At 57.3% G+C, this 13,717-nt stretch overlaps 1 protein-coding gene across 11 annotated transcripts in view; it reads right to left on the bottom strand.

Moving 5' to 3' along the window:
- Ntng2 (netrin G2) overlaps positions 1-13,024 on the bottom strand; it is a 59,840-nt gene extending 46,816 nt beyond the window's left edge. For 3 of the 11 annotated variants that reach the window (XM_058581859.1, XM_058581864.1, XM_058581865.1), the window contains exons 1-2: positions 12,317-13,024; positions 7,626-8,321 (exon numbers count right to left, since the gene is read on the bottom strand). In XM_058581859.1, the coding sequence (XP_058437842.1) occupies positions 7,626-7,838 (213 nt within the window). In that variant the 5' untranslated portion in view covers positions 7,839-8,321; positions 12,317-13,024. The other 8 variants (XM_058581863.1, XM_058581868.1, XM_058581862.1 and 5 more) reach the window with 7 other exon arrangements.
- Between the last annotated feature and the right edge of the window lie 693 nt (positions 13,025-13,717).

Here is a 13,717-nt window from a genome sequence, read left to right as displayed (position 1 = left end):
AGGCCACCTGTGGCCAGGTCCAGGCTCCCACTTCCCCCTGGGCAGCCGTTTCCATGAGCTCACAGATATTGGGGTCCCCTGGTCTTAGGCCATCTCTAGGACCGCCCCGAGGCTGCACTCTGTTTGAGAGGAGGGACAAGAGGCATGAGGTCAGCACCTACCACGTCCAGTACTTTCTGCATAGCCAGGGGGCAGGCACAGAGTCTGGCACTGTGGGGACACGAGGGGCACAGGTGGAAGCTGGAGAGATAGTGGGAGACCAGAGGGGAGTCACAGCGTCCCACCCCAGTGGCCCTCCTTTGAGGGTCAGTCAGCATCGCAGCCTAAAAGGTAAACCAGGGAAAGGCAGGAGAGGAAAAGTGGGGGGGGGGGGTTGTGGGAGCGTTTGGCTCCCTGCCCCCGGCCCTCAGGCCTCGCCACAGCACAGTCACTACCTGCCTGGGATCCGAGTTGGAACCTCAATGCCACACCTCAGTACTGGAGCCTCAGTTTCCGCATCTGTGAAGTGGGCACAGGAGGATAGCAGTAGTTTCTCCCAGGCAGGATATCTGGAAGGGTCTGATGAAGGACTGCACACAGGATGCTCACTGCTTTGATAAACAGATCTGAGAGTCCAGAAGTGAATTCACACACCTATGGCCAGCTGACCCTGGCGAGGATGCCAAGAACATGTAATGGGAAAGACCAGGCTGTTCAGCAAACGGTGCCAATAACACCGGATAGCCACATGCAAGGAAAACACGGGGCCCCTGCCTCACACCAAACACAGGAACTAGATCCCAGCGGACCAGAGACCTAAACATAAGAGGTGCAGCTACAAATGCTTTAGAAGAGAACATAAGGGTAAACGCATGACCTTACTCTTGGCTATGGTTTCTCAGATAAGACACCAAAGCACAAGCAGCAAAAGGAAAAAAAAAATCCACAAACTGGACTTTATTAAAATTAAAGATTTTGTGCACCGAAGGATACATCAAGAGATGGCAAAGATCATCCACAGAATGGGGGAAATATTTTCAAATATATATTTGCTATGGATAAGGGTCTAGTATTCAGAATATATAAAGAGCATGTACAACTCAACCACAAAAAGAATCCAATGAAATAGTGGGCAAAAAGACTTGAATAAATAGACATTTTCCCCCAAAGAATAGACAAATGGCCAATAAGCACTTGAGAAGATACTCCACAGAGAAATGCAAATCAAGACCATAATGAGATACTACTTCACACCCACCAGGCTGGCCACATTGGATGATTCCATTTATATGAAATGTCCAGAGTAAGTCATCCACAGAAACGGAAAGGAGACCGGTGTTGCAGGGGTGGGAGGGGGATCAGAGCGATGTTGAATCCTACGGGTTTCAACGTGGGGGATGGAAACATCCTGGACTAGCCACGGTGGGAATGTGCTAGAGGGCCATGTGGTAGAGCAGCTAATCCAGCCACACACCCCTGTGGCACAGTTGGGGAAACTGAGGCTCGGGGCTTGGCTCGGTCTCCCTGGGCTGGGCCTGGAACCCCCCAGGCGCGGGCACCTGCCACGGGCACCCTGGCTGCCCCTGCCGGCAGTCGGTGTGTGCTCAGGGAATTAGAAACACATTTCATATATTCAAGCAAATCTGCTGCTGCTGAAAAACTAATCAGATCCCACAAAGCCGCAGAACCGCTCTCGCTCCTCTGCCATTCCTGCATCACCCGGGGCTCCCCCAGGAGGGAACCGCGCATCCACACGGCCTGGGGGCCCTGGCCAGGCCACAGGTGGGCCAGCCTCCATCCTGGCTGGTGCTAGAGTCAGGTCTGCAGTCCACACTGTTCCTGGGGTGGACACATGTGGGAGGGGAGGCAAGGGGCCACATTGTGTGGCCTGGTCAGCTGGGGTCCACCCCAGGGCCAGGCGCTGCTGTGCTGTGGGTGGCTCTCACCTCTGCCCCTCCTCCACCCTCCTCCTCTTAGAGCCCTGGGCCTAATCCCTCCTAACTGCAGAGAGTGGACAGCACAGATGGAAGAAGGGTGCTCCCGCCCCCCTGTCCCTGCAAGAGGACCCTGGGAAGCCCTGGGATATTCTTGTGTCAAGTGGCACAGTGACATTCCTGCTCACAGCCCTGCAGGGACCTGGATGGGGTGCCAGGTGGACAGCCTGTCCACCCTCTGTCATCCACACACGCCCTGTCCTCTGGGTCCTTTGGCCTGGCCCCCATTTCTTGGAAACTTGCAGGACCCCAGTCTGAGCTGGAGGCCCACGCCTGGGCAGCCTGCCTGGCCTTCGGGGTCATCTTCTGCCCATCACCTTCTCCTCCTTTTGCCCCTTAAGCTACATTCGAGAAGGAGAAAAACTAAAACGGTCAAACAGTCCTTTTTTTTTTTTCCTGGGCATTCATTCTGCGCAGGCGCCCAGCCGAGGGCTCCACACGCCCGTCCTCCTCAGTCCTCAGACTCCTTCCAGGTGTTTTCAGATGTGAAAGCCCAGGCTGGAGTCTCAGGGACTGAGCCAAAGTGCCCCAGTGCAGAAGGGGAGGACGTGGCGGGGCCTGTCGGGCCCCATCCCAGCGCGGCAGGGAGGGCTGCGGGTGAGCCCCCACAGCCTGCCCCAGGGCACACGGGGCTGGAGCGGCTCGCCATAACCGCTCAGAAACGCCCAAAGGAAAATCTACCCAGAGCAGCGTCGGGAGCGGAACGGAAGAGGGGCCGGCAGAGTGGCCCATGTCTCTGACCCTCTGGAAAGATGTCTCTTCCAGGCCTTTTGGGTCCCCACAGTACCCCAACTGAGCAGCCCCCGCCCTCCCTGGGGCATCTGACCCAAACCTGCTCCCATGAGAAGGGCCAGAAAGCAAAGATCTGACCCCGTGGGCCCGTGGGCTGATGCTCCGTGACAGTGCCCCATCTCCTCATGTCTGCTCCTGGGCTGGAGACATCCCTGTGCCACAAGATGTCACCTCATGGAACTATTCTTGTCCCAGGCTGGGCCCTGCCTCGGGCACTTCAGGAGACTGAGAGCTGAAGTTGAAGGGTGAGCAGCTCAGTGCCCAAAGGCGCTTGTGGAGGCTGACGAAGACAGAGCTGTGCAAACCCCAGGCTTCATCGACTGCAGACTTGCCGGAACAGGGGCTTCCAACTGGAAAACCCCCGTTCTTCCTTCAAGACAGCTTCCTCCTCCAAGAAGCCTCCCTGGATCTCACCATTCCTCCCATCCACCCATTTGTTCTATCAACGTGCAGTGGGCAAGGACTGCAGAGGTGACCTGCCTTCGAGGAGTTTCCAAGGGGAAGCAAACATCTGCAGGTAGAGCACTGGGGCTAATAGCCAGCATAAATTGAGCATCTGCTATGTGCCAGGCCCCGAGCTCCCGACAGGCCCCCGGTGCATGGTCTATTAATAGCCATGACTTGAAGAAACCAGGCTCAGAGAGGCTAAATCTCATCCTGAAGGTCACACAGAATGGATTCCAATCTCTCTCTGGAGCCTCGTTACATGAAAAGTTCAGTGTTCATCCATTTCCACGTGGACGGAGCGGGATGATCAAGACTGGACAGGAGATAAGACTCAAACCTCTCACTAGAACAGAATTCACACTGTCAGTTAAGCCCCTGCAGACTTTGAGAGGTGTCTTCTTCTCCCAGGAAGGCCATGGGGCAGTCATGATTGTATCCCTCTTTACAGATGGGGAAACTGAGGCTTGGAGAATCTGAATGACTCGCTCCAGGTAATGGAACCTGCAGGTGGCAGTGCTAGGATATGAGCTCACAGCTTGAATTCCAGGCTTGTCGCTCTCGCCAGAATATAGTGCTGTCTCTCCCTCTCTGGAACCTTTCCCAAGTCTCAGAGTGCAGCCCGGGTCCCAGCGATGGCAAGGTCCCACATGCACCTGGGGATTCCAGTTTGTAGCCCCGTGCCTTTCTCAGGACCCTCTGTGCCCCTCCTGCCTGCCTGTCCTCTCTCCTAAACCTGCAAAGATCCCACAGGACCCGCAGATCTCCTTCATCAATAACAGGCTTCACCTCCATGAACCAGACGCTGCGTCTGTCCAGCAGAATCCTCTGGCTCTCTTGTTAAAAAAAAAGAGAATGCAGATTTTAACCCAGCAGGTCTGCGGCAGGGCCCTAGATTCTGCACTTCTAACCCAGTGAGGCTGGTGCTGCTCAGAGGTTGGAGGACTAACTCTGGGTAGCAGGGGTGTGGAATGGGGCCAGGGCTGCCCTGCCTGGGCGGGGTAGGCTGACCCAGTCTCTCACCCGAGTCTCAAGGGGTCAACTTTCATCCCGGTGGCACAAAGGGTGCCCCCTTGCTCTCATGGGAGCACAGGTAACTGGCAGGTGGCCTCTCGCAGAGCACCATGGGGCTGCCCTCAGGCCTCTCCACGCCCTCTCCATCCCAGAGGGGGCCTGGGAACAGCAGTTGCCTTGGGAGGGTGAGCAGCCTGTGCTGGCTGAGCCCTGTCCCCCTCCCAGCCCTGGGAACTGCGGGAGGGGCTTGCCTCTGCTCCCCCGCAGCCCTCATTGAAATTTTGTCCTTGCCCAAGAATCCTCGGTTGAGAGCTCATCCCTATTAATTCTCCTTGTGCATCTAGAGCCAATAGGCTTTTATTTATTCATTTATCTTGTCTTTCATCTCCCTCCCCTTCCTCGCCAGGCTGGAATTTACAATTTGGTTCTCAGGTGGCCTTGTCAGAGGACAGGCAGGAGGCCTGGGAGAGAGGGTCTGCACGCAGGATCTGAAGACAGCGCTGCCCCTCGGCCCCTCTTAAGTCCTGGGCTCACGCCTAGGACGGCTGCAAGCTGGGACAGGCAGGCCCACATCTGCCAAAGGAGGGGCGCAGGGGAGCAGGGACCCACTGAACCTTTGCAAGGCTGAGGGGCATCGGGTGGGCTGGCTGCTGCTCTTGCGCCCCCTGGTGGCTGGTCAGCCACCTGCTCTGACTGGAGGCGTTTAGAGACTCCCTGGGCAAGAATCCTCTCTGCCTGCTGCCTGGAGACTAGGAATGTAGGTGTCCCCAGGCTGGAGAGAGGCAGAGAACTCCAGGGAGGGAAGGAAGGAACGAGGGACAGAGGGAGGGGGGAGGAAAGGTGGGCCAGAGCCACAGGAGTAACAATAGTAATAACCTAGTAGCAGTCACTAACCGTGGGGCACCTACTTGATGCCAGCAAGTGCCCAGCGCATGCATGGCCAGGCTGTGTCCTCCCACCAGCACTGTGACCATCCTCAGTACTGTCTCCATCGAAAGAGGAAGAAACAAGGCTCAGGGAGGTCAGAAGCTCAGAGAGGGCGGACTGTGCCACCTGCAGGTGTGCACATGACCAGCTACAGACAAGTTCCTGGCCTGCCCTCTACACAGTGACCTTGACAGGACTTAGGCAACCCTTCCTAATCCCTAAGGAGGGATCAGAGCAGGCCTCACCCTGGGGCATCCTAGAAATGATTAAATGGGAAATGCCGTGGACCTGTCCAGGAGGGGCCATGGTACACAGTGGTGCTACGTTTGAATCCAGACTGGAGGTGACTTCACCTCCCTGCAGAAGCCAGCCTCCACCTGCCAGCAGCCTCCCAGACTCATATTGTGTCCACATTTGTAATCAAAGGCAGAGCTGTCATGAAATATTCACATCCACCAAACAGGTGGCGCGACGCTGAGGACTTGGCCACTCGGAGTCTCTGGATGCTGACCTTCCTCCCTGCCCTCTTCACCTGCCTTCCAGGAAAGGAGTGGAGGGGAAGGAGTGCTCCTTCAAGACCCCAGGGCTCAGGTTCGGCCAGCATCAGGACCTGTAGGGGCGCCGCTGCCCCTGGGAAGCTGCGCAGGGTGCTGTCTGTGGGGGGAGGCAGGGCAGTCCAGGGCCAGGGGTCCCTCAGAGCTGGCTTTGACCAGGAGAGGGCCTCGGACTAGCATTTGATGGTCATCTTCATCCCTTGATCCCTGGACTGGAGGTCCCTCCTGTGAATTACCATTTAACTGTCCCACTCCCCTGCCATAATAAGACAATAATAAATACTTAAGAGGAAAAAAATAAAGCTGAGGCTCTACACAAGGAGCAGAGGTTGACTCTGCCAGGGAGCAGGTGGACCAAGATGTGGACTCAGAACCAGGCTCCCCGCTTGCCCTTAACCCTGACTTTCAGGGCCCAGCCCCCTGGCCTGTCCCTGAGCCAATGTGGCCCTGCGGTCCCCATAGCAGTGATGCCCACGGACTATGCGATCCAGCCCTGGCTCCCAGCCCTGTGCTGCTTCCCCCTCCCTCCCCAGCTGGCCCTGGCCCAGCCACCACCCACGGTGACAGCCTTATCTCCACTGACAAGCCCACGTGGGAACCGACCTTCCCAGGCTGCTCTGTGCTGGGACTGAAGATGTCCCACGGGACTGAGAACTTCAGGAAGCCCAGGTGGGGACACCGGGTGGCCCTGCCATAACCCCAGGCTTGGTGGCTCCCCCAAGGACATTCAGAGACACCAGCCACCTGGAAGATGACTCTGAGCCCCTCTTGTGGCTGCAGCCTGGTGCCCTACCCAGCCTCCTGCTGGAGGGGCCCGGAGAGCTCCTGCTGGGGGGTGGGGGGAGGCCGTTTAGCTCAGCCACTTGGGAGCCAGACACTCAGCGGGAATCACAGCTCCACCACCTCCTGGCGTGAGACCCTGGCCGCGGGCCTTCGGGCCTTCGCCTCTGCTGCCCCAGTCTTCCCAGCTGACTGCTGGAGTGCCAACAGCTAACACCTACAGGAGACTTGCTCTGTGCCCAACCCTATTGTGAAGAGATGTTCCTCAAGCCACCAACTCCTTCCAACTACCCTATGAGTGTGCTCCGTTGGCGTGCCCATTTTACAGATGGTAGAACAGAGTCCAGAGATGTCGCTGGTCTGGAGGCCACCCCCTAAACCTGCTACTTTATATGACAGAGAATCAGGCTGGCAGAGCCTGGGGGTCTGGGGGGACTCCACAGAGTGACGCGTTAGCTCTCAGCCCCATTTCTGCTATTACTGTGCTGTTAACATTCCCCGAGTGCCGGCACATTCTGTATCCTCTGACTGGAGACTCAAGGGACAAGGCCAGAATGCCTTCCTTCCCCTGACCTATCTGTGACTGTGGTCATCACACACAGGGATGGAACTAGAAAGGTCACTGCTGCCCTGTCCCTCCCAGTCTGACCCTGCCCTCCTCTTTGAATCCCTTCTTGCAACCCTTTTCTGCAAAGCGCCAGCTCTGTGCTGGCACACGCTGGCCTCATAGCTGTCTAATGGATTGGGCTGGGTGGACGAGGAGACTGCGCAGTGGAAGGGAAGGACCCAGGCAGGTCCAGTCCTTGGCTCACTCACTCGCCCAGGGGCAGACTTCCTACAGGGAGGCGGGGCTTACCTTTGAGGCTGCAGAACTGGGAATACTACTCTCTTCCTGAGAGAAAACCATCCTGTGGTCAGCTGGCCAAAACTGCCCTGACCCCAGAGAGTGTCACATGACCCAAGGGCTGCTATGCTTTGGCCCATTTCCAAGGTGAGACAAAGACCTGGTCCCAATCCAAGACACAGGAGTCAGCCTTGTGACTTGGCCCTCCTGCTGGGTTCACCACCCCAAGGGTCTGCCCCAGGTCCCCTCCCCTGCAGACTGAGCCAGAGATCGGAGATCGGCTGGGGGTGCACTTACATGGGAGCAGAACCTCTCAGGGGGGTCTCCACACGTGATGCCCGAGGGCTCCACCTTCACCCTGACGTAGTCCTTCAGACGCATTGCCTTGGGCTGGCAGGCGTAGAACTCCCAGGTGGGGCCCTCATCCGTGGTCACCCAGGATTTGCAGATGTCGTAGTCCCCAGAGGCCAGAGGGAGGCAGTGCAGGAAGAGAGCCAGCAGGTGCAGCATGGCTGCTCAGTCCGCAGGGGCACGGCCCAGAGAGGCCCTGGAGAGGCAGCGGTGGGGTCAGCTGGGACTCGCAGCCTCAGCATGGAAATGCCACATCTACCAGGCGATGGCAGCTGGGATGTCCCAGAGCCTCAAGCACTGCAGGTTTGCAAACAGTGAGGAGCTTGTTTTTTCCGAAAGACCGATACAGAAAATTCAGAGCCAGCGTTTCTCAAACTGCTGATGGGCAGATCAAAAAGTTGCCCGTAACTTTGCGTCCTTGTAACCTTGGCATTCCACCTCCCCCGGAGGTGGATCTGATCAAATCAAGCCGACTCTCAAATTGTGACAGTGGATGGAAATGGGATAAGGAGACAATCCGCAGGGATCCGGCATGGGGCTGGATCAGATTGCTTTTAATTTTTGTCCTTCCAATCAATCCAGGTCTTTAAAAGGCCCTTAACGTGGGATGTGCTCAACACAACTGCGTAACAAACCTCCAGCCTGCATTGTAAAGATAAAATAAAATCAGGAGGTATACATGTTAGCTGCAAACGTGTTCCCTCTTTGGGACTGGACTTGGCATCTCAGTCCAATAAAAGAGATTTCTTTTCATATGGACAAAAGTATCAACAACTGGGCAGCTGGACTGGAAATAAAAAGCGACTGAGGTGTTAACCAGGCAGGCTGTTTGGCTCTGCTTTGGTGGGGACAGGCACTAATGGGGGCCAGCTGACCTTGGCTGGTAGCCACCAGCAACTTATCAGCAACTTATTAGGAAGTTCCTGAGACTCCAGCTCTCCATCCACCCAGAATCCCAGGGTCTGGCTTGTCTTTCATTGTAAGAAGGGAGGAGAGAGGAGAGAGCGGGAGCACTCATTAGCAACAACACCTGCAACAAATTAAAAGAGGGGAGATTAGGGATGTATAAGAACAAAAGCTCTCTGGCAGAATGTGCAAAAAATGAGGCTGCATTAGCAAGATCTCCCGAGAAAACTGGGTTATTTTTATTAATATTGGAGTTGCACATTTGGAGATCGGGCACATTATTAAAAAGGTGAGGTGTTTTCTCACCATTCATGGGTGCAGCAGAAGTGTCTGCCCAAGGGCCCCAGGCCCAGGAGCCAACAGTTAATGGTCGCTTTAAAATACCACGCCCTGCAAGTCAAAGTGTCAAGAGTTGTTAAAGGAGGCGGGGAGACTGTAACTATAGGTGCAGATGAGGCCACACCTACAGGTACAAACAGAGTGGGTCACGCGTGGCCAACAAAGAAACAGTAGACATTGACAACTACCTCTTCAATCGCAGGTACAATCTGAAATGGCGACTTTAATTTTTTTTAACAGTAAGAAACTAAGATATTGAATACTTCCACAGAAATGATAATGTTTTGTCATATCAGATTTTCTGATCAAGGCCAACATTTTGCAATCATCTTTGAAGGGTATGTCTATAAATGGATCACTATTAGGATTACTGCTTTACTATTTTAAGTCTCTGGTAATTATTTAAAAACCAAAATAGATATAACTAATACAAATGTTACTGGGAAACACATGGCTCGGATGATGTGGTGATCCCAGGCATTTAATACATCACCAGGACAATCCGAGTCCAGTCAGCAGCATGGAAGCCTAGCCCAAAGAACTGGTCAACAGGGCAAAGGTTACTGCAATGAGTTACAGCATAAAATGTCTGTGTTATTAATTATTTTGGTTGTTACGCCCATGATTATGCATTTCAATTCCCAAATAATGCAAATGGCAGCCTGACTCTTCATCTGACATCCTTTTGAGCCACTGTTCACGGGAGGTCTCTGGGGAGTTAACTATATTTTCATGAAGCCCCACTTATACCCAGATACAAACAATGGCTTGCCAAAAATGAGAAACTGAAGGCCAGACACTGCCCGCCTCGGTGCTGAATATATCTGCTCTGGGAGAAGCCCCTAGCTAGGCGACCTGATCTCCATGCCCAGAGCGGGACTCATCCATCTGCGTTAAGTGGGCCTCTGCCCCTCTCTCAGGATGAAGGTCTCCTAATGCAGATGAATGAGGACCCAACCAGGACCACATTTTCCCGTTTCACCCCTGGCTGTTGAGAGAAACCTGTTATAGAGTCAGCCCGGCCTTGAATGCGCTCCTTGCTAGAAAACTCCCAGAAAGAACGTGCCCAGGTCTATTTTTACAACCTGAGAAAATGTAGTAAAAATAAAATAGCTCGGCCGGCAGAGGTTTGGACGCCTCTACCAGAGCTCGGAGCTGCCCAGAAAACAGCATGCCTCTAATTAATTCTTCTAGAAGCTGACTCCCGACTGTTCCCTAACAGGTAGGGAGCTCCTGATGGCTAGGGACGACCAGGGCGCAGGGCTGCGGCTCTTAAGGAGGGCCCAGCTGCGGGCTTCAGCCGCAGGACCAGCCTGGCCGGGCTGGGATGGCGCGGGGCGCGAGGCAGGCTGAGCAGGCAGCGAAGCTCAGCCTGGAGGCCGCGTGCGGGGCAACTTGCAAATTTATTAATTGCTTTGCAGTTTTGTTGACTTAAATGCCACGCATTCCCTGGAAAACGGGGGGGGGGGGCAACAACAACAAAATCTGCCAGGGGAAAATGTGTTTACAACCAGTCAATCAACTGGGCGTTGATTGCGTTGCTGGCATCGCAGGGGGAATTGTGAGCTCAGCGCTCGAATATTACAGTCGGCTTTTGCCAAAAAAGCAAAAAGGGGAGGGGGGGGAGAGCCGCAAGAACCCCGGGAATAACGAGGCGATGGCAGGGAGAAGCCGGCAAGGGAAATTTCAGAGTAAGAGGTTGTATCCTGGTGGATCGTTTTCTCCTTGGAAAATAAATCTTCACCTGATATTATTAAGAAACTGCAGCTCTCAGAAACAGATAGAATCAATGCGCTTTATTTTCTTTTAAGAGTCCTCGGGAATCAAGGAGGGGCTGATAGCCAGGGTATTAAAACCCGAAAATTAGATTTTATCAGGATTTCTGAACTCAGATTTCTGTCTTATTGAATTAGCGCCTCTCGGAGCTGGCTGGGCTCGTGAGCTGGCTTCTCTCGGAGTTGCCGGCTGCGCCCTCGCCTTGTGGGAAACTTGCCTCCGCGGGCGCGGGCCCCTGGGGGGACTGGGGAGCGCGTCGGGGGTTCTGGGGGCCCCAGCCCCTCCGACAGGTTTCCTCTTCCTTCCCTGCCGGTCGGTGGAGGGGGTGAAATTTGCTTTGGGGGATATTGGGAGGGGGGACGAGGAGGGATAGCGACCCGAGTCACCTTCCCGTTCCCGCCTCGGAGCTGCCCTGTAGGTGTCCAGCGCTCACCATCGGCTCAATGGGCGGGTTTCGGCAGCCCAGGTGTCCCGGCTCCGCAACTGGAGCTTTCTCTGGCCCCGGTTTGCCCCCGAGCCCTTCTCAGCGGCCAGGGAGCCCTGGAAAGTTGGGGGCGGGGCATGAGCAGGAGGCCGCGGCGGCTGGGGTCGCGCGGGTGGGTCCCCGCGGGCCGGAGGGCGGGGCCACCTAGGACCGCAAACGGCCAGGAGTGGAGGTCCAGTCTGTGCTTCCGGCCGGCTGCAAACCGTGTGCATTGCACATGGACCAGCCCGGCAAACCCGCCGCGGCTTCTTGCTTTTCCGAAGTTGTGTGCAAACCACGAGAGCAATTGATAATCCAGCCTTTAATAAAGGCCCGGTCAGCACTGAGGGTACCCCTCATTTAGCATCGTCTCACTTAATTAAAAGACACCGAGCAAAACGCCCGAGAATTAGTTGCATTCTTTTTCCAGGCGCTGCTGCCAGCAGCGACCCTGTCGCCGCCGCCGCCACCACCGCCACCCACCCCGCCCAGAACTGCGACTTACTCCGGAGCGGGCGGACTCGGAGCTCGCGGTCCTCTTCCCGCCTTCTCGCTGCCTCTGCTTCCCCCGGTTCGAGTTCGACTCCGCACAGCGCTCAAGCCGGTCCTTACCTCCGTCCGCCCCCCAGCCCCGACCCTCTACCGCACGGAAAGAAGTTTCCGTCCTTGGCTGGTCAAGAGTTCTCCGTGCAACTCACACGTCCTCCAGTTTGCAGAGATGGGAGGGCACGGGATGGGGTAGCTCTGGACGGTGGTGATTAAATTGGGGTGGGGGAGCGGCGCTGGAGAAGAGTTAATTTCCATTTCATAAACAAATCCAAGCATTTTTGCAACGTCCATCCCCGCTCCACACACGCACGCATGGCGGGGAAAGAAGGGGTGGGGGAGCCAGCCAGAAAGACAAGCTACTCCTTTAAGATGCTGCTACAAACGCACACTCACACACCCCTCTCGGGGCCACTCCAGTCCTCCTCTAGTAGCAGCCGCTACCAAATAACTTTTGCATCCCAGCCTTCGCTCGGCTGCTTTAAGTGGCTCCAGGGCCCCGGGAGAGCCGGCACGGTCACCAAAGCCCTTTAAAAATGAAACCAGCCTGGCGAGCCGCAGCGCCTCTGCCCCCGCTCGCCTCCCGGGCTCTCCCTGCCCGCCTTACCCCGGCTCGGAGCGGCTTCCCGGAGCGGAGACCCGGGAGGCCGAGGACCGCCACCCTCTGGCGCTGCGCCTCCCCTCTGGATGGCGCTGGGTGGGGGCGAGGGCCGGAGGGCTGCGCGCCGGTGCTCCTTCCCCGCGCCGCTCCGCCGCCGCCGTGGCCGCCGCGCCGCCGCCGTCAGATCGGGGCTGGGGAGCCCTCCGGCCGCCGGGGGGGCCGCCCGCAGCCGTCCCGGAGACGCGGGCCGGGGGAGGGGGCCGCCCGCGCCGCCCGCATCGCCCGCCCGGGCGGAGCGGGAGGTCGCCGCTAACAAGTGCAAACTTTTTGGGTCCCCTGGGCGGCTCCGGGAGGACCCGCGCTCGCGCGCCGGGCAGCCCCCGGCCCGGGTGGGCTTCGCGGCTGCTCCTGGGGGCGCCGGGGCATCCCCCCGGCGCGGCGCGGGCCAGATGGCGGGGCGCTTCACTGCCCCCCTGCACTCGGCTCTAAGTTAATGCCGAGGCTAAATCCTCTTGCCATCACTCACGATCACCATCGGGGCTTTTATCTCTCGGTCTGATCCGGGCTGCGTAACTTCCTCTGTGTGGCTTTAACACACCATCCCACCACGGAGCAACGGTCTTCTTAAAGGTGCAGGAAGAAAATACTGCGAGACTCGGGGGACGCGCCACGGCCCAGGGAGGGGCGCGGCGAGCAGGGGCGTCCCGGCGGGCCCGCGGCCAGGGTGGCCCCAGCAGGCGGCCGCGGGAGCGAGCCTGTGCTGGGGGGTCGCTGCCTACACATCGCCTCCCGGCCCGGGGGCCAGCGGGTCCCTGCGCGCAGAGCGCATCCTCAGCCGGCTCGGGTCAGGCGCGGCGGGCTGCAGTTTCCTTTCCCAAACCCAGGGGCCTGACCGGGGGCCGGCGACCCTGGGTGTGGGAGCTGCCCCATCGGCACCAAGAAGGGGGCCAAGTGAGTCAGTTCCCCCCACCCCCAACAGCCAAGGGCTCAAGGCTGCTCCTCTGTCTCTCTCTCTCTCTGTGAAGTGCTGCCACCCAGAAGGCCCCAAGCAGTGGGTAAAGGGGTGGGTGGGTGGATTTGGGGAGATGGGGAGGGGGAGCGAACTGAGCGCACAACCAGAGCCTGAATACCAGCTGACACATCGCCGCCTCCACCCTGATGGGCCCTGCTTTTGACGAAGCCAAGCCGGCTCCACAGGGAGTGCAGAGTAGGGGGGCAGGAGGGGCCTCGCCTGAGGGGATCTCTGCCTCTCTCAGGCCAAGCCTGGGAGGAGGGCGTGGGAGGACTCTTGCAGGGCCCTGCAGAGGCCACTGAGTTGGCAACCCTGGGCAGCCTGCATTCTCCAGCTCCTGGAGGTTCCCTGCCAGGCTGCTCCCTGGGGCTATTGGGGGGCTTCCTCCTCCTCCA

Source organism: Marmota monax, unplaced genomic scaffold, assembly GCF_021218885.2.
Source record: "Marmota monax isolate L192 unplaced genomic scaffold, Marmota_monax_Labrador192_F-V1.1 WCK01_AAM20220418_F8-fsc00020, whole genome shotgun sequence".
Lineage (NCBI taxonomy): Eukaryota > Metazoa > Chordata > Mammalia > Rodentia > Sciuridae > Marmota > Marmota monax.
Note: the sequence above shows the minus strand (reverse complement) of the source record. Positions and strands in the feature narration are given on the sequence as shown.